This window comes from Myotis daubentonii, chromosome 12 (genome assembly GCF_963259705.1).
Source record: "Myotis daubentonii chromosome 12, mMyoDau2.1, whole genome shotgun sequence".
Taxonomy (NCBI): Eukaryota; Metazoa; Chordata; class Mammalia; order Chiroptera; family Vespertilionidae; genus Myotis; species Myotis daubentonii.
Window position 1 is genome coordinate 26,606,079 of NC_081851.1, and position 21,306 is coordinate 26,627,384.

A 21,306-nucleotide genomic window follows, 5' to 3' on the forward strand; every position below is an offset into this window, starting at 1 on the left:
TCCCCCCTTTCTTTTCAGACTTCAAATCACTGCTCTCTCCCATGTCAATCAGCGTTGAGGAGGCCAGAGGGAAGCAGTGGGGCTGCAAGAGCCTTGCAGAAAGCAAACCCTGGCTCTTCTCAAAATCACTTCCCAAAACAGCCTCCAGGAATGATCAAGTGGGAGTCCCATTTTACATGGATGGCAGCATAGAAGCAAAAGCTAAGCAGGTAATACTCATGAAATCGGATGGAGAAACGGGTGGAGTGAAAATTAAAAAGTGGTCCCACCGAGCCAGCCCACCTGCGAGCCCCTCCCCCGCGGCAGGAACCGCGACTTCCTTCCGCGCCCGGGGCTTGGCTGCAGCGGCACTGCCCACGCACACCCAACCCAGACTCAGACCACGCCAGCCGTGCCACGAGGTGTGTTTTATTTCATTAAGCATACAAATAATGTTCTAACAATATCCCAGGGCAAACCGGAAAATTTGGCAGTCCGATGGGGAGGGGAGGGGGGGTTCCCCGAGGGACCCACACACAGGTCGATGGCATGGGCGCGGAGTGTCCGGGTTCACAGTGCAGTTTGTGGCTCGTGTCCTTGCAGGTGGCCTTTTCCTCCACATCGCAAGGGGGTCCCGAAGACGCCGGGGCGCGAATCCTCCGGTTCTTAGGACATCTCACTCCGCTTCTCCTGCTCAATGGCTGTGGGGAGCAGAGAGCAGGCTCTAGGGGCTGAGGACCGACAGCTTGCAACCCCCCAAACCTGGGGAGGGCGAGGACCACGAGGCGTGGGGTGGGGAAGGGGCTGGGGAGACAGCGCTTTGTTAACGGCGCGGGGACGGGACCGCCTGGGAGGAGGCGCCCGCGGGGAGGGGGCTGGGCGGTGGCCGCGGGCCGGGCCGGGGCGCACTCACTCTCTTTGGTCGGCAGGGTGTTCTTCTCCTGCGTCTCCGTCTTCTTCAGCTTCGCCTTATCGAAGCTGGCGACTTCCCCCATGTCTGGCTTGTCTGCCATTTTCTTGAAACAACCCTGGTGGGCAAGGCAAGCAGGGGTGGTCAGCCCGCGCCGGGCCGGAGCTGCCCTCCGCGCTCCCCGCCCGCGCCCCTCGACGTGGCGCCCGGGCCGGGCGCTCCCCGCAGCCCCGAGGCCAGGGATCCGGCGCGCCCCGCACCCTCCCCGCAGCCCCAGAGCCTGGCCGGCCGGCCCGAGTCCCGTCGGGGAAGGGCGCCTGGGCGCCGGCGCAGGGCCAGGGGCCCGGCTCGGACCCCACCCCGGAGGGTCCCCGCTCCGTGCGGCGCTCACCTAGGCCTTCGCTCCCAGACGGTCCCCGGCTCCCACTCGCGTCGCTGCAGCAAGAGACAAAAGAGCGGCGCCCGCCCCTCGCTTTATATACCCCGCGCCCGCCCCGCCCCTCGTCCGCCGCAGCGGGGGCGGTGCAGTCGGGGCGAGCGCCGCGCGGGCTCCCGCTTCCCGCCGCGCCCTCCGCGGGCTGCCCGCCGCCGGGCTGGGCGCGGCTCTTCCGGCCCCTGCAGCCCCTCGAACCCCTCGCACCCCTCGCGCCCCATGCATCTCGCACCCCGCACCCCAGCCGTGCAGGCCGCTGGTGCCGCCAGGGTGGTCGCTGGGCCCTCGGTTCTTTGGGGGCTGCACTGCCCTCTGGGGACATTTGCTGCAGAACGAGCGTGGGGGGCGGGCGGGGATGGGTGTGTGTGTGTGTGTGTGTGTGTGTGTGTGTGTGTGTGTGTGGTGGGTGTGCAGGCGTGCACGAGCGCTCTGCCGCATTTCCTGCTTGCAGGAGACACCACCCCACCCTGGTGCAGTCCCACGTCTCTTGCCTTTGCCCCACCAAATCCCCTCCGCCCTTTCTCCCGTCCGAGAGGCCCAGCCCTGGCGTGCTCTCACCCTAAAGGAATCCGAGCAGCGGGTCCTAGAGATGAACAGGCTTGGGATGGGGGCGAGACAGATAATGCTGCACTGCCCTTGGCTCAGATTGGGGGCCGGTTGTCGTCTCCTCGTCGTCTCTTTCTCTCCCCTTCCCCCCACCTCCCCCTTTCCACCCCCCGGATGGCGCCTGCAGGGTGGCGGCGGGGGCTCCATGCACGATTGTTGCAAGCGCTGAAGGGCGGCCCTGGGAGCTGGCTGTCCCCAGGGCTCGCTCACCGTGTACCTTCTCGGTCGCGGTGTACCTTCTGGGGCTGCTGGGACACCGTGTCAGGGTGCGGTTTTCCTCCTTGCATTTAACCTTGAAGATAACCCTACAAATGGCCTTGTTTTTCTTGTTAACCCATTTTTTTTCGGAGTGGTGTAAGGCAATTATTCAAATCTTTCTTAGAAAAGTTGTATTTTCAGCCCTTGCAACATCTTTAGGTACTAAATTCCATAAACTTACAACCCAGGGGGTGAAGCTGGCCATTGTTTCATTGGTCCTGAACTGTCCTTTTTTTCAAGCGTCAAGGAGTGTTGCCAAGCTCTTTTCAAGTGGCATTTGGGGGAGACATCCTGAATTCTGTCTGGTCCCTTCCTGGTTTTATCTGCTTTTCCTCGTTCCCTCCGTGTGCTTGGAGCAGGAGGAAATAAATTTAGGCTTATGTGTTTGGTATACTAACTGTGACCTATGGCAAGTCTTTTCCTGCACCTTAATTTCTTCATCTGTAAAACAGCTTTGGTACAAAGCTTACATGAGATCAAGAACAGGCCTACATGGATGCACTGTTAGGAGGCCACACTCACACTTTATTCAACTACTGGAAGCCTGGTGAACAACATTCTAGCACTGGTGGGGGCGGGGGGAGGGGTTCCTCAGTCCAGGACCCCTTGGGGGATGTCTGCCTGCTGGCTTAGGCCCACTCTGGTGTACCTTCTTGGGGCTGCTGGGAACACTGTGTCTAAGGGTTCAGGGAGCAGGCCTTAGCTGGCAGGCAGAGATCCCCCACGGGCCCTTAGCACTGCCACAGAGGCGGGAGAGGCTCCCACCACCCCTGCTGCACTGGCCAGCAGTGAGCCCAGCTTCTGGCTGAGCAGGGGGAGCACACCAACCATCAGGGAGCAGCTCCTGCATTGAGCGTCTGCCCCCTGGTGGTCAATGCACATCATAGTGACCAGATCAGCCATTTGGTCAATTTGCATATTAGGATTTTATTATAAAGGATTGCCCGTCATGCTGTGTAACAAACTACCACAGGACTAGGCTTAAAACAACAATAATTTACTCTTGCTCATTTACCTGCTGCTGGGTTGGGCCAAGCTGGGCATGGCTCCTAGCTGCTGGTCCTCAGGTGTCTTATCCTCTGGACCAGGATTTTACTGGAGCTTGTTCGTCTCCAGGTGATGGCAAAGCAGCAAGAGGGTGTCGCACAAGAGTAGAAGTGTTGCAGTGTGTCGTGTCACCTCACGTCTGTCAACATCTCCTTGGCCAAACTCACCATCAATGGAGTGGGCATGTATATTCCACCCATGGTGGGAGAGGGAGGGGAATGAACATTCTCTGACAAACAGTTCAATGTCACCATCAGGGTGGGCAAACTGTTGTAACAAACAGCCCCCAAAGTGGCTCAGTGCCATAAAATGAGCATTTCCTGCTCATACAGCACCATTATATACTGGTGTTTCTGGTTAGGCAGGTCTCCTCCATGTAGTGACTCAGGCACCCAGGCCCTTTCTCTCTTGTCACTCTACCCTTCTGTAGGTCCTGGAAATTTACTCCATCCAGCCAATGGATGGGAAAAGAAGACAGGAGGGAGGGCTGCACTGGAGTTTTTATGCTCCAGGCCTGGAACTAGTCCCCATTACTTCTGCCCTCATCTCTTAGGCCAGGACTCAGTCACATGGTCTCCCCTAACTACAAGTGATGCTGGGAAATGTAGTCGAGCTGTGCACCCACGAGTAGGAGAAAGTGGGGTTGGATGGACTGGGACAGCCTCTGTGATATACTCTTGGAGGATCTGCCAAACCTGAGCAGGAAACTAGCCAGACAGCCAGAGACATTGACTCTGTGGAGGGTCTCACTGGCACTTGGTTCCTTTTCAGATGCCATGCCATTATTTAGGTGTTACCTTCCTGGGCACCACCTTTGCTTGAGCGTGGAAATATTCAATTGTTCTAATTTGGACCCACGGTGAACTCCAACTCCAGCTTCCTTTTCCGGGGAAACAGGAACCTATTTCTTCTGGATACAGCTATGGAGACACTCATTTCAACCATACCAAGCATGCCGGGTTCCCAAAGGAGGTTTAAGTGGACTTGCAGACGTTTTATTCTCATTCAGGGCAGCTCTGTGGCTCATCTCTAAGAAAGCAGGCAGCCCTTTTAGCATTTGCTGCTTCAGAACAATAGTCATAGAAAAGAAAAGACACTTTGTAGCTATGTATGGTGATGCATGTTAACTAGACTTATGGCGGTGAACATTTTTCATCATATGCAAACACTGAATCAGTAAGTTGTACGCCTGAAACTAATAGAATGTTATATGTCAATGATAGCTCAACAATAACAAAAAGAACAATGGTCAAGTTATTAGTTTCATCCAGTAATAATAACAATCAGTCTCAATTATTAGTGGTTTCAAAATGTTCTTTGACACTTCCTCCATCATTTCTTTTTCTTTCTTTCTTTTTTCTTCTTTCCCGCCATTTCTGGAGTACAGACTGTCCGTCATGACTTTCTTCTAGTGAATTCAATGTGACAGAAGCTATGCTTTTTGTTGATGAGGGCAGGTCGTAAAAGGCCACAGGGTTGCCCCGGCTGGTTTGGCTCAGTGGATAGAGCATTGGCCTGTGGACTCAAGGGTCCCGGGTTCGATTCCAATCAGGGCACATGCCTGGGTTGCGGGCTCCATCCCCAGTGGGGGGTGTGCAGGAGGCAGCCAATCAATGATTCCCTCTCATCACTGATGTTTCTATCTCTCTCTTCCTTTCCCTTCCTCTCTGATATATATAAATCAATAAAAATATATTAAAAATAAAAAGGCCACAGGGCTCTACCTGACTCTCTCTCTCTGGGTGCCTCCACGTTCTGAGGAAGCCAAGCACCTACACGGAAAGGCCGCTGAAGTCTGAGCCCACAGCCAGCATCAGCCACTAACCGTGCAAGCAGGTGAGCCTCGGAAACTTCACTCTGCCCCAGCTCACGCTGAGTGGAGCAGACACAAAGCTGTCCCTGGCCACCTTGCCGATTCAGGAGCCAAATCAACATTGTAGTTGTTTGAAGTCACTACGTTTTGGGGATGTTTTGTTAGGTAGCAGCACACCATGGGAACACCATGAGATGGAAAATCGTTACCAGTGGAACCAGGGTCTCAGGCCCCACGTGAGGATTGTTCCTAAATACCTTTCATAATCCTCACACATAGACCCAGTCAATAAACGTTTATCGAATGTCCACACGGTACCTGGTCGTGTTCCGGATACGGAAGATAGAGAGATGATGGACTCTCCCAGCTGGCTATGAATCGGTGGTTTTCAAATGTTTTTGACCTTGATAACCACTCCTCCCCCTGAAGAAGTGCATGAAATACATTCTACGTTGTGACCCCGTGCTTACAGGCGCGTACACAAATGAAACAAGTTTCACCAGAACAATGCTCTTACACTGAGAGATGTACTCAAACCTTCTTTGTTCTATTCATTTTCATTTTTAAAACATTTTTTTGAAATAATTATGGATTCCTAAGAAGTTGCAAAGAAAGTACACTCAGGTCCCCTGTGTACTAAATGGTGACATTTTACATAACTATAATGCAGTGTTAAAACCAGGAGACTGACAGTGCGGCAATCCATAAACCGTTTCCAGATTTCACTAATTATCATATGCACGTGTGTGTGTGTGTGTGTGTGTGCGTGTGTGGTTCTAGGCAAGTTTATCACATGTACAAAGTTATGCAACCACCACAATCCAGATACAGACCTATTCTATCACCACAAAGAAAATTCCTCATGCTACCCCTTTAGAGTCTCACCTCACCCCAACCCAGAAGCCCTGGCAACCACTATTCTGTACTCCATCTCTAAAATTTTGTCTAAAATTGGGTTTTCTGCCTGGCCGGCATGGCTCAGTGGTTGAGCATCGACCTATGAACCAGGAGGTCATGGTTCAATTCACAGTCAGGGCACATGCATGGGTTGTGGGCTCAATCCCTAGTGTAGGGCATGCAGGAGGCAGCTGATCAATGACTCACTCTCTCTCATCGTTAATGTACCTATCTCTCTCCCCTTCTCTGAAATCAGTAAAAATATATATTAAAAATAAATAAAATTAGTTTTCCCCATTCAGCATAATGTCCTTGACATCTGTTTAAGTTGATGAGTGTATCAATAGTTCATTCATTTTAATTTCTGAGTATTTCCATGGTACAAATGTACCACCTATAGGAGGTCATCTTGACTGTTTTTGGCTTTTAGTTGTTAAAAATAATGCTTCTGTGAACATTTATATACATTGTTTTTGGTGTCTGTGGACATACATTTTTATCCTCTGGGGTAATTGTCCAGGAGAGTGATTGCTGGGTCATATGGGAAGTTTATGTTTGTTTTATAAATAACTGCCATGCAGATTTTCAGAGTGGCTGTGCCATTTTACAGTCCCACTGGCTATGTGTAAGAGATCCAGTTTCTTAGCTTCCTTACCAATATTTGGTATTATCACTATTTTTAATTTTAGCTGTTATAATAGACATGGGGCTATATCTCATCAAGGTTTTAAATTCATTTTCCTAATGACTAGTGGTGTTGAATTATTCCTTTCCATTTTATTATTTCATTGAAAACACTGTACCCGGCTGGTGTGGCTCAGTGGCTGAGCATTGACCCATGCACCGAGAGGTCACTGTTTGATTCTGGTCGGGGGAAGGGCACATGCCTGGGTTGTGGGCTTGGTCCCAGCCAGGAGTATGTGGGAGGATTGATGTTGATGTTTCTCAGCGACATTTCTCCCTTCCTTTCTCTCTAAAAATCCATAGGAACATTAAAACAACAACAACAACAACAACAAAAAACACTGGTTGTGCCTTTCCAATTTGCTTTCATGAACCACTAATTGGTTGTGACCAACAGTTCAAACATGGCTGTAGTGGCTTAGCATCTGTTATTCAGATATCATACCTTTAACTTCTAAATTCACCTTTCACTGCCACAAGACAGATGTTTCTGAAACTTTATGTGTAACCCAGAATGTTCTGGGGTCTGATGAAGATCTAGATAAGAATGATTACAACTCCTATTTGATGCAGTCCCATGGTTTCTCTGAATTTTCAGGAATATTCTGTTATTATGGTTATTTCTGCTCTTTGTGAATTTTGTCTCCATATTAATGCATATCCAAACATGGATAGCCCTTGGTCTTGACTTCTTCCTTCAAAGCAATTATCAATGTAAAGCTAGTGTGTGCAGCACACTTTTACCAAAGGCTTATGGGTTAAGGAGGGGAAAACATATTTTAATCGATTTTTAGAGAGAGAGAGAAACATCCATGTGAGAGGGAAATATCGGTTGTCTGCCTCCTGCATGCTCCCTACCAGGGACAGAGCCTACAACCCGGGCATGTGCCCTGACTGGGGATTGAACCAGCACCCTTTCAGTGCATTGGGGACGTTGCCCAACCAACTGAACCACACCGACCAGGGTGGGAAAACGTATGTTTTTAATGACACATCCTTGATCCTCAAAACCCTTTTAGTGTCTTGGGTGATCTCCCCTCTGTGCTTCTAGGATGTCCCATACTCACGCTACCTCACTACTTCTCTTCTTGTTCTGATCCCCTCCACCCTCACTTCATTCTTCCATTTGAGAATTACCAACTCCCCTCTTTCTCTCCAGCAGAACAATGCACTTGTGTTTTTGTTGTTGTTTTGTTTAGTTTTTGCTACCCTGGTTCCTGCTGAAAGCAGGCTTCCAGGCTCCCCTTCCTGCTATGAGCCATGGAGCTGTTTCCCCAGAGAGAGTTCTGTCCCTGGTGGAATTTTGGTGTTCGCTGTTGAGCTACTACTACTTGTGTCTTTGGACAGGGTAGTGGTCTTCTGTGCTTTTCTTTCATTTAAGTGTTAAAGGAGTATTTTTTCAAATGAATATTTTTCCCTCTTCCATGCTTGTATGTACCTCAACAGGAAGTACCGAGGTCTTGGATTTTGCCTGCTCCTCATCTGAATGTGAAGCCAGCTCTCTGATCCATGCTTGGCAATGTGCTTCAATCCTTTATTTTCCGCCCTCGTGGCCTTAGTCCGTTTGGGCTACTATAACAGAATGCTGTAGACAAAGTGGCTTGTCAACAGAATTTTAGCTCTCCTGGCTCCAGGGGCTGGGAAGTCCAAGATAAGCTGCCTGGGGAGGACCTGCTTCCGGGTTCATAGATGGCCATCTGCTCACCTGGTGGAAGGGCTGGGAGCTCCTGGGTCTCTTTTATGAGGCACCAATCCCATGCATGAGGGCTCCATCCTTATGACCTTGTCACCTCCCAAAGGTTCCATCTCCTAATACCATCTCCTTCAGGGGCAGGATCTCAACACATGAATGTGGGGGCACACAAACATTCAGTCTGTAGGACCAGTGCTCTAAGTTGATAAAATTATTTGCAAAGTCACTCTGATACAAGGTATGTCCCCCTAAAAACAAATAAGGCTTTGTCTCTAGGGTTTTGCAATTTCAATCTCTATGGCATGCTCTTAGCTGATGAAGAGGTGGGGGCGTACCTGGGGTTAGGAAATGAATAACAAAAAGATTCTAGGGAAAATGAGGTCATATATTCTTTTAAAAAAATATATTTTTTTTATTGATTTCAGAGAGAGCAAGGGAGAGGGAGAGATAAAATCACTGGTCAGCTGCCTCCTGCACACCCCCTACTGGGGACTGAGCCCAAAACCTGGGCCACACCAGCCAGGTAGGACAGGCAATCTTCATTCTTCATTCCTTCACTAAGATTTTTCTGAGTGCCCATGCTCTGCCCTGTTAGGTATACAGAGATGAGTAAGCTGTGGTTCCTGTTCTAAAGGATCATACAGCCTGGCGGGGGGACACAGACCTGGAAAATCAACTTAAAATCGTGGCTGAATGAAGCAAGAGCAATGAGAGAGTCAAGACCGCAGGCATCATGGAGCGGGTGAGCTGTTTCTCTGGCGCTCTGCCGGATTCCTCAGCCCACAGAAACCATGACTCTTATACATGATTGTTGTTTTAAGCCACTAAGTGTTCTGGGGTGATTTTCTAAGCAGAGTAACTGGAACATATAGTGAAAAATCTCTCTCCCACCTCTAAGTCCTTATCTCCCATTCTCTCCCTGGAAGCAATCACTTTTACCAATTTCTTGTGCAGTCTTTCAAGTACATGTGCGTGAAAGCGTATATGAGATACAAGTATATATGTATACACGTTTTTAAAAGTTCATTTTTACAAATGATAGCATATTACACTCTCTGCACTGGACTTTTTTCTTACTATATCTTGAAGATTGTATCATGTCAGTGCAAATAATGAACCTAATAATACCGATTATTATGTGCAATTACTACATGTCCACCAGTGTTCTAAGCACCTTACACGTATTCACTCTTCAATCTCACAACAGTCTTATGAGCAAAGTACTAGTATTTCCCTATTTACAGATGAAGATATTGAGGCACAGAGAGGTTAAATAACTTAAGGTCACACATCTAGTAAGTAGAAGAGATAGGATTTGAAACTTAGCCATTTGGCTTCAAGCCATTTGGCTTTTGCTTATTAAAGGCTGCATATGGTTCTATTATAGAGGTATCATATGTTATTTAATCAATGCCATATTGATCCACATTTAGTTTGCTACTACAAACTCCTCCTCTAATGTTTGCAGGGCCAGGACAAGAGTACTAGTACAAATGGAGACTCATATACCACATGTCTAAATATTTAATGTCATAAAACTAGCTAGCATACTGTTAAATAAAATATATTCTATTCTCCTGCATAACAAATACAATTTCATAATGCATTTTAAGAATGTGAAAAAAAATGGTTTTTGTATAAGTGAAAATATCACAGATGACTGTATTTGGTAAGTATTATGCAGGTTTAGGTGTTCTATTGATGGGCTGGGAATGTTTGAAGGAATGACAAAATAATGATATACATGATTCATAAACTATTAGAAGTGTATTTTACAAATTATTTTCTTGCTTTTCACTTAAGCATAATTAGTAATTATGTTATCAACATTTTCACAAAACATGTTTAAACAGTAATGATCTAAACAATTAAAACATAAAATGTAATTATATTTAAAGTGTACAAAATTTGATTACACAATTTTTCTTTTTAAAATTTTTTATTTATTTTGTATTGAATTTAGTGGGGTGACATTGGTTAATAAAATTATACAGGTTTCAGGTGTACAACTCTGTAATACATCATCTGTATATCTTATTGCGTGTCCCCCTCCCAAATCAAGTCTCCTTCCATCACCATTTGTCCCCTTTACCCTTTTCTACCAACACCTTTCCCTCTGGTAATCACTATACTGTTGACAGTGTCTATGAGGTTTTATCCCTCTTAATCCTTTCACCTTTTTCACCAGCCCCACAACTCCCTTCCCCTCTGACAGTTGTCAGTCTGTTCCTATATCTAGGAGTCTGTCTATTTTGTTAGTTAGTTTATTTTGTTCATTAGATTCCACATATCAGTGAAGCCATATGGTGTTTACTTTTCTCTGATTGGCTTATTTCACTTAGCGTAAGTCCATCCATGCTGTCGAAAAGGGTAAGATTTCATTCTTTTTAAAGCCGAGTAGTATTCTGTTGCGTAAATGTACCACAGCTTTTTTTTATCCACTCATCTTTTGATGGGCACCTGGGCTGCTTCCAAATCATGGCTATTATAAATAATGCTGCCATGGATATAGGGATGCCTATATTCTTTTGAATTAGTGTTTCACGTTTCTTTGGGTATATTCCCAGAAGTGGAATCTCTGGATCATAAGTCTGTTCTGTTTTTATTTTTTTTGAGGTAACTGCATAATGCTTTCCACAGTGGCTGCACCAATCTGCATTCCCACCAACAGTACATAAGGGTTCCCTTTTTTCCACATCCTTGCCAACACTTGTTTGTTGATTTATTGATGGTAGACAGGAGCCCTCTTACATTTTTTAAATTCATTTTAGAGAGAGAGGAAGGGAGAGAGAAACATCAATGCAAGAGAGAAACATCCATTCATAGCTTGCCATATGTGCCCCAACTGGAGATCAAACCAGCAACCTGGGCATGTGCCCTGACCAGGAATCAAACCAGTGACCCTTCAGTGCATGGGATGGTGCTCAGCCAACTGAGCCAGACTGACCAGGGCACCAGGCACTCTCTTAAAGGGCCAATGCACAAAGTCTCATTTGCAGCTATTAACCCTGGGCTCCTGCGGAGGGAAGGCAGAGAGGGCTAGAGCCATGTGAGGAGAGTCTAGGGTTTATGGCTCTGGGGAGAGAGCTGAAGAATCACCCACAAATATCCCTGTGCTGAGGTCTTCTCCCGTAGAGCAGGTGCCATCTTTCTTGGGTGGGGTACTCCCCTTCATGTGGCATCAGCCCGAGGGAAGGCAACAGCCCCACCCACGGGACTCCCTCTCACCCCACCCTGCAGAGCTTAATGCCCTGCTGTCGAGTCAGCGGCCTTGGTCAGATTTTAGAGGTCTGGGCAGACTCAGGGGTGTCAGTGACTGAGTTGTGTGGTTTTGGGGCGGGGCCATTCCCCCCACTTTCCCGTGAACTAGACTGATGCTTCCCCTTCACAGGAGATCTGCTAGTCACACCCCCCGCCTGACTGCTAGTGGCTCCATCCTGCTGAGGTCAGGGCAAAATTTGGGACAGACTGAATTGTGTGGCTCTCCGGTGGGTGGCGGAGGCCACACTCCCACCTTCCCGAAAGCCTGACTGGCACTTCCCCCTCATGGACGATCTACTGGCCCCACACTCCCTATTCCTGGCAGCCACACCCTGCTGAGCTCTGTCTCCTCGGGGCATAATCTGGGACAGAATGCATGGCTCTGGGACAGGGGTCATTTTCCCTCCACATGCCTGGCTAGAGCTGGACACTCCCTTCACATGGCTAAATATTAGGGCTGCTTGAGCCTGATAAACTCTGCCGGCCTCACCCTGATGAACTCCTGAGACGCAGCCCCAACACAAAGGTGTGCAAGCACCCAGTGGGTGACAGCTAGACTTGGTATAACTGGGGGTATTCGCTGAGTGGCTTCAGACCCACACCAGCACTGAGTCTGAACCTATATCAATCTGGTGAACACCACTCATCCCTACCTAGTGACTCACTGAGAAGTTATCTCATGCAACTTGAATACTGCCAGAGGCTCTTTCAGTGACTGAGCCTAACAGGAAGCCAGCAGGCAGAAGCAGGAAGAGGCAGATTTCATCAAGGTCCCTTGGGACTTTTGCTGACCTGCCCCCAGGCCCTGGTAAAAGTTCACCTTGGTGCATAGCTTGGCCCTTCCCACATGCACGCAGGCCCAGCAGAGGCAGTCACAAACTGTGGGTCACTTGAAGCTCCAAATAGGTTGCCCAGGGCCAGTCACAGGCAGTATCTGACACTGGCCTGCACCAGAGTAACCTGCACCAAGAGGCCCAGCACCAACACACCCAGTGGCCAGCTTCAGACAACATCAGAGCAGGATCCAAATAGCTTCACAAGCAACATATAGAGAAGAGAATCTCAGCAGGCGCCAGACCCTGCCGAGGCAAATTCTGCTCCATGTGGTCAGCATCTGCACAGCAGCTCACATGCAGTGATCACAGTTAAGCCTCACAGTCAGCCAGCCTGAGGATTGATTCCATGTACAAACAGGACAATAGCAATCAAGACTCAATAACAACAGGAGGGCCCACATAACCCACACAAGGGACATTCCTGAAGCACCCAGCTCAGGTGATCAAAGAGACTACACTATCAGACCCACAGGACACCTACTATATAAGGCCACCCTAGCAAGATGGAGCATCTTAACAGATCTATATATCGATACAACCACAAAGAGGTAGCCAATGGGGAGAGAGAGAAACAGTCCCCAAATGAAAGAACAGGAGAAATCTCAAAAAAAAAAAAAAAAGAAAGAAAGAAAGAAAGGAAGAAAGGAAGGAAAAAAAGAGCTAAATGAAGTGGGGGCAAACAATATATCAGTTATAGAATTCAAAGCAATGGTTATAAGGATGCTCAACAGCATGAAAAGGGACATAGAAACCATAAAAAAGAATCAGTCAGAAATGAAGAATACAATATCTGAAATGAAGAATACACTGGGAGGAATAAACAGTAAGCTTCATGAAGCAGAGAATTGAATCAGTGATTTGGAAGACAAGGTATAAAAAACCACCCAGGAAGCAAAAAGAAAAAAAGAATTAAAAAAAAACAACAGGGTACTTTAAGGCACTTTGAGACAACATGCTGAGTAACAACATCAGCACCATAAGGGTACCAGAAAAGAGAGTAAAGGATTGAGAACCTATTTGAAGAAATAATGACCAAAAACTTCCCTAACCTGGTGTAGGAAGAAGACACTGAAGTCCAGGAAGCAAACAAGATGAACCCAAAGAGGCCCACACCAAGACACAGCATAATTAAATTGCAAAGGCTAAAGGCAGAGAAACTTAAAAGCGACAAGAGAAAGACAGTTAGTTACCTAACAGGGAGTGCCCATAAGACTGTCAGATGACTTTTTAACAGAAACATTTCAGTCCAGAAGGGATTGGCATGAAATATTCAAAATGATGAAAAGCAAGGAACTACAACCAAGACTACTTTATCAGCAAGGCTATCATTTAAAACTGAAGGAGAAATACTAATAAAGAGCTTTCCAGAGAAGAAAAAGCTAAAGGACCACCAAACCATTATTATAAGAAATTTTAAAGGGCCTTCTTTAAGAAGAAGAAGGAGAAGAACCAAGAAACTTAGTTAAAAAAATAAAATGGCAAAAAATACGTATCTATCAATAATCACTTTAAATGTAAATGGCTTAAATGCTCTAATCAAAAGACATAGGATAACTGAATGGATAAGAAAACAAAAGCCATATATGTGCTGTCTACAAGAGACTCACCTCAGAACGAAAGATATACACAGACTACATAAATGTAAAGGGATAGAAAAAGATATTTTATGAAAATGGAAAGGACGAAATAGCTGGGGTAGCAATACTTATATCTGACAAAAATAGACTTTAAAATGAAGGCTATAGTAAGAGACAAAGAAAGACGTTACATAATGAAACAGGCAGCAGTCCAACAGGAGGATATAAATAACCCTTGTAAACATGTATGCACCCAACATAGGAATACCTCAATATGTAAAACAATTCTTGATGGACATAAAGGGAGAGATTGACAGTAACAGTCATAATTGGGAATTTTAACACTCCATTGACATCAATGGATAGATCTTCCAGACAGGAAACCAACAAGGAAACAACAGCCTAAAATGACACACTAGATCAGATGGATTTAATTGATATCTTTAGAGCATTTCACCCCAAAGGGGCAGAATATACATTCCTTTCAAGTGCACATTTTCTAGGATAACTCACATGTTAGGACACAAAACAAGTCTCAATACATTTAAGAAGATTGAAATCATATCAAGCATCTTCTCTGACCATAATGTTATGAAACTATTATGGTCACTAGAAGAAAACCGAAAAACACACGAAGACATGGAGGCTAAATGACATGTTACTAAACAATGAATGGGTTAACAATAAAATCAAGGAAGAAATAAAAAAAAACACCTTGAAACAAATGAAAATGAGAACACAAACAACCCAAAATCTATGGAACACAGTGAAAGCAGTCCTAAGAGGGAGATTCATAGCATTATAGGTCTTCCTCAAGAAACAAGAAAAATCTTAAATAAATAATCTAACTTTATACTTAAATGAGCCAGAGAAAGAACAACAAACAAAGCCCAAAGTGAGCAGAAGAAAGGAAATAATAAAGATCAGACCAGAAACAAATGAAATAGAGTAACAAAAAGAAACAATACAAAAGATCAATGAAGCCAAGAGGTTTGAAAAGATAAACAAGATTGACAAACTTTTAACCAGACTCATCAAGAAAGAAGAAAGAGAATCTGAATAAATAAAATCAGAAATGAAAGAGAAGGAACAACTGACACCAAAGAAATACAAATGATTTTTTAAAATGTATTTTTATGGATTTCAGAGAAGAAGGGAGAGGGAGAGAGAGATAGAAACAGTAATGATGAGAGAGAATCATTGATCGGCTGCCTCCTGTACACCCCACACTGGGGATTGAACCTGCAACCCAGGGCATGTGCCCTGACCAGGAATCAAACCATGACCTCCTGGTTCCTAGGCTGTGCTCAACCACTGAACCACACCGGCCTGAATACAAATGATTTTAAGACAATATTATGAACAACTATATACTAACAAATTGGACAGTCTGGACAAAATGGATAAATTCCTAAAAACATACAATCTTCCGTAATTCAATCAGGAAGAATCAGAAAATCCGAATAGACAGAAATCAACTAGGGAAATTAAAGCAGTAATAAAAAAAACTCCTGCCCAGCTGGAGTTTCTATCTCTCTCTCCCTATCCTTTGCTCTCTCTGAAATCAATAAAAAAAATATAAAAAAAACACACCTTCCAACAGATAAAAAGTCCTGGGTGGCATCACAGGTGAATTTTAGCAAACATTCCAAGAACTAACATGTATCCTTCTCAAACTATTCCAAAATATTCAAGAAGAAGGAAAACTCTTAAGCTCATTTTACAAGGCCAGCATTGTCCTAACTCCAAAACCAGATAAAGACACTACAAAGAAAAAAAATTACAGGTCAGTATCCCTGATGAACATAGATGCTAAAATCCTCAACAAAATAGTAGTAAACCGATACAGCAATACATTAAAAAGATCATAAGCCATGATGGAGTGGGATTTATTCTGGGGATGCAAGGTTGGTACAATATCCACAAATCAATAAACCTGATATTCCACATAAACAAAATGAAAGATAAAAACCACATGATCATATCAATAGATGCAGCAAAAGCATTTGATAAAATCCAGCAAGGACATGGGCACGTGGTATTATTGGGGGTCCTGGTTGTGCAAGAAAGAATCTATGAGAGAGCCCTGACCGGTTTGGCTCAGTGGATAGAACATTGGCCTACGGACTGAAGGGTCCCAGGTTCGATTCCGGTCAAGGGCATGTACCTTGGTTGCAGGCACATCCCCAGTAGGGGGTGTGCTGGAGGCAGCTGATCGATGTTTCTCTCTCATCTATGTTTCTAACTCTCTATCCCTCTCCCTTCCTCTCTGTTAAAAATCAATAAAATATATTTTTTTAAAAAAAGAATCGATGAGAGAAAAGGTTTGAGTGACAAAAGCATGCAGTGAAGTGCTTTCATCCCTCCAACCATTCCGAAACACAGGAGCATGTTACTGTTGGTGCGGGCAGTGGCGCAGCCACAGGCCTCTCCGGCATTGAGGGGCAATCACCCTTAGCTTCCAAGACACAGAGCAGCGGGAGTGTGTGCCCAGGGCCCGCATGGAGCTTGCGTGTGGAAGGAGGGCCTCCAGAGCGCCAGCCTCTCTTGCCTGGTCTACAGAAGGGCCCGCTACAAACAATGCTGCAAATGAGCGAAAACAAACAAACAAAACCTGAGCAAGTGTCTGTGCAGAGTATGCTCTCACTGTTTCTAATTTCGTCTCTGCGGTCTTTACCAATTTTCATTCATTCCGACTTCTATTTAATTTGCATAAAATTAAACGGCTCATTCTGCATACTACATTTTCTTTTTAATCCCCCTCCTTAAAGAACATGCAAAATTGCCACGTTCTTTTTAGTTAATTTGCTCATTTCAGAATTCATACTATTTTTCTGTCTCTTTTATACAATATGTTGCTCTCTGGCTTAGAGCCAAATTTCTAGGCTTCCCTCCAATTAAACCGTATGAAAGACAGTCAGCAGCTCACTGGGGAGAAAGTATTAATTTACAACAGCCAAGCAGAAAAAGGGTTTTACTTACTATCCCTGCATCTCCGGGAAGGAGTCTGGTGCTAACCGTGTGCTCTCGGGGGAAACCCCCCTTTTGTAATGACAGTGTAGCCATATTAATGAGTCACCTTGGGTGGCGATGGGTTCAGGGGACCTGGGACCATGTGCTGGCACCACTACCTGCAGCCTGGGCCCTGAGCAGCACTTCATTTCTCTGAACTTCTCCTTCCTCATCCAGGAAGTAGGAATAATGATTGAGCTGCCATGAGGATCGGTGAGATAAGCATCTGAAAGCATTTTGTAGGTGTATTATGTAAGCTCACTCCGTGGGTTTGTTTTTATAATTGCCCTGCCCTATGCTAATACTCCTCTGTCTGATTTCTGAGCCAGTCTCAGTATTGTTCCATTGTTATCATCCTGTGTTGCCAGCAAATGCTCCTGACTTTCATGCTAATGTTTCAAAAGAGGTTTCTGGCAATGTTAAAGGGCAGGGTTGTTGGAAGGATGTAGTGATGAGGGTGCAGGAACATGATCCTGAAATTAAGATCAGATGATATTTGGCCCCAGCTGTTTTGGCTCTATGGATAGAGCGTCGGCCTGCGGACTGAAGGGTCCCAGGTTCGATTCCGGTCAGGGGCACATGCCCGGGTTGTGGGCTTGATCCTCAGTGGGGGAGGGGGTGTGTGCAGGAGGCAGCCAATCAATGATTCTCTCTCATCATTGATGTTTCTATCTCTCTCTCTCCCCCTCTCCCTTCCTCTCTGAAAACAATTTAAAAAAAATCAGGTGATATTTGGAACTGATGGGCGAAGGCTTGCCAGGAAGTTGAGGGAGGTTTCCAGATGTGGACGTGGCAGGACTGGGCCTTGCCCTTGGTATTATTATTCAGCTCAGGTTGCATAGCAAAACACCAGGGACCAGTTGGCTTAAACAACAGACATTTCTTTCCTCCCAGTCTGGATGTTATAAGTCAAAATCAAGGTGTTGGCAGGAGTGGTTTCTTCAGACGCCTCTCTCCCCCCTTGGCTTGCAGATGGCTGCTTTGCTGCTCCGTCCTCACATGCTTGTCCCTCTATGCACCCCCCTCCCACATGTCTCCCTGTGCCCTAATTTCCTCTTCTTACAAGGACAGCAATCAGACTGGAGTACGGCCCCATCCTAACAGCTTCATTTGAACTTAATCACCTCTTTCAAGGCCTTATCTTCAAATACATTTGAGGTATGGGATTAGGACTTTATAACACATAAATTTGGGGGGGGGCGACACAATTCAGCTCATATTACCCCCCAACATGTAAATCAGATGACAGTGCAGGCACTGAGTTTGGTGCAGAACAGGAACTGTGACTCCCAGCCCTCAGTGAACTGGTGCAAACATATGAATTCTTGCCCCCGAGCACCTAACAATGAATATTGTAACCGGTTGGGTGAACCAGGGAGCACTCCCCTGGGAGTCTGAGCTTCACTGACATGGCCCATTCTTTCACTGGCTCATGTATTTATTCAACAAGTGTTTCCGGGGAGCCTGCCGGGCGCTGGGCACTAGGCCAGGTGCAGGGGATTCCAAGGCATCTTGGCCTGCGACCTTGAGATGTTGATGGTCTGTCATGGGAAATAGTCATGTAAATAAATAGATGTCATGACAGGCGATGGGTATAGCAGGACGAGTCTGCACCCGATTTGGTGGCGGTGGGACTGATTCACATGGCTGTGGACACTGAGCTGCATCTTTAGGAATGTGTAATGCCACTAGTAACCATAGCCGACTGTAGGATCTTTACTGTGTGGCAGGCTGGGTGTTACCCCCGATTGAACCCGCAACCTGGGTATGTGCCCTGACCAGGAATTGAACCAGTGACCTTCGGTGTACGGGAAGACACTCCAACCACCCGAGTCATGCTGGCCAGAGCGGTCTTACATGTCTTACGTGTGCTATCTCAATAACCACAGCTACTACTAGGCTATTGGGCTCTTAGGACAACCCTGAGAGGAAGTACTAGTATATCAGTTCCACTTCCTGCTGTGGAAACAAGGGCCTAGGGAGCTTGATATGAACTGAATGTTTGTGTCTCTGAAAAACACCTGTTGAAGCCCTAACTCCCAATGTGATGCTATTAGATGGTGGCTGGAGCTCTCGCGATAGGATTAGAGTCCTTATAAGAAGAGGGAGAGATCTCTCTCTTCCCGCGTGCATGCATGCAGGCACACACACACACACACACACACACACACACACACACACACATAAGACCATGTGAGCATAGTGAGAAGGCGCCTGTCTACAAGCCAGAAAGAGGGCCCTCACCCAGAGCTGAACCTGCTGGCCCCTGGATTTCCCCAGCCTCCAGAACAGTGAGAAGTAAATGCCTGTGGAGCTTTGCTATACAGTCCAAGCTGACTAAGACAGAACTGCGGGAACTGGCCCACGGTTTCATGGTTCTAGGTGACGGAGTTGGGAATTGAAACTATGTTGTTATAAATTTCAACGGAAGTGAGGTTTGGAGGAACAGGGAAGGAGGCAGAGAGGGACGGCAGGGGCTGGCCTGCACGCAGCCCCTCTGGGCCTCAGTGTCCTCAGCTGTAAAATGGTGATGACAGCAATAGTAAGCACTTCCTATGGCTGATGCTTAGCACAGCACCTGGCCCATAGTGAAGGCTCCGTCCGTGCTTGCTGCTATCACGTTATCCATGGATTTGATGGGTGCAGGGGGGTTGGTTAGGAGATGGCTGCTGTGATCCAGGTAAGTGATAATGAGGCTCAGGCTCACGGTGGCAGTGGGGATAAGAGGCTGAAGACTTTGAGAGTTAGTCACCATAGAAAATAAGCAGTGGTGGGTGGGATGTAGTGGGTGACAGAGAGAGGCCTCCAGGTGGCTTGGGTGACATAGTGACATTAGCAGAAATAGCTAACACAATGTTCTCAGCACTGAGCTAATGTCTCTCCCTATGTGTCCGGAGCCTCACCCAGCTTGATCATCGTTTCATCGTATTTATCAGACCACCCGACATAGGTTCATATTTTATAACAGTTGGGGACTCGTCAATTTGACACACAAATCCATCATGGGGATCAGGCGGCCTGACCTGCTGGCGGTGTCCAGGAATCCCTCCGGGCCCCAGGAGGAGATACGGAAGTGGCCTGAGGGGTTGGATGATAAGCTTGCAGGGCCGAGGGTGTCACCACGGCCGGGGTCAGTGGGCCCTGTGAAGAGGACTCAGCGATGTAAGGAAAGTGGCCATAGACCTCAAGTAAGCTGCAAAGTCAGGAAGTCAGCCAAGGACAGAGACCCCGGGTTAGAGCAGCAGATGCTTCCGAGGCAGGTCCAGCACGGTGGAAGCAAGTTAGCCACCGGGCCTTGTCCCTTCTTGGGAGGAGGGACAGAGAAGGAACCCCCAAAGACTGAGTATTTCTTCCGTGGGAGGGGGAGGGGATGCTGCATGAAGCCCACAAAGCTGGAGGGTGCTTCACGCAGGGAGAGACTGAGTTACCTTCGATGGGCCCACCCACTCCCCATCTGCTGGAGTGGGCTCACAAGCACTCCCAGAGGGATAAAGAAAGCTGCATTTTGCCCCACAAGGGTAGCTCAATGGTTGAGCGTTGACCTATGAACCAGGAGGTCACGGTTCAATACCCAGTCAGGGCACATGCCTGAGTTGCTGGCTCGATCCCCAGTAGGGGGCATGCAGGAGGCAGCCGATCAATGATTCTCTCTCATCATTGATGTTTCTGTCTCTCTCCCTCTCTTTTCCTTTCTGAAACCAATACAATAAATTTATTTTTAAAAAGTTGTACATTGCCCTAACTGGTTTGGCTCAGTGGATAGAGCATTGGCCTGCGGACTGAAAGGTTCCAGGTTCGATTCCGGTCAAGGGCATGTACCTTGGCTGCGGGCACATCCCCAGTGGGGGGGTGTGCAGGAGGTAGCTGACTGATGTTTCTCTCTCATCGATGTTTCTAACTCTCTATCCCTCTCCCTTCCTCTCTGTAATAAATAAATAAAATATATATATTAAAAAAGTTGTACATGTATGTATACAAGAACCAACTGGAAAAAGTAATTTTACCGATGGCCCATTTCTGGGAGGCTGTGAAACCTATTTTCCTCTGTAGACACAGAGCTGTCCTGGGAGTAAACGTGCCATGCACACCTGGAGAGGAGCTGCTGCTTGGGCCGGGGTGCTGGGCCACAGGGAAGTTCCGTAGCTTCTGCAGGAGGGAGAGCAGACCTCAGACCCCCTGGCCCGGATGCCTTATGGCCGGCGCATAGGATGGGATCTGGGTAGAGATTCCTTTTCACTAAGGGACTGACATTCATTGGTGAGGCCAGGCCCCATATTGATGGCCATACGTGGGGCAAAGA

The 21,306-nt window shown here is 46.8% G+C and overlaps 1 protein-coding gene across 1 annotated transcript; it reads right to left on the reverse strand.

Annotated features, from left to right (window-relative positions):
* Positions 1 to 392: 392 nt before the first annotated feature.
* Positions 393 to 1,029, reverse strand: TMSB10 (thymosin beta 10). The gene is made up of 2 exons (XM_059659306.1): positions 893 to 1,029; positions 393 to 680 (listed from the first exon to the last, which is right to left on the reverse strand). Exons 1-2 carry the CDS (start codon positions 990 to 992, stop codon positions 646 to 648), a joined length of 135 nt encoding a protein of 44 aa, XP_059515289.1. The 5' UTR covers positions 993 to 1,029; the 3' UTR covers positions 393 to 645.
* Positions 1,030 to 21,306: the final 20,277 nt, after the last annotated feature.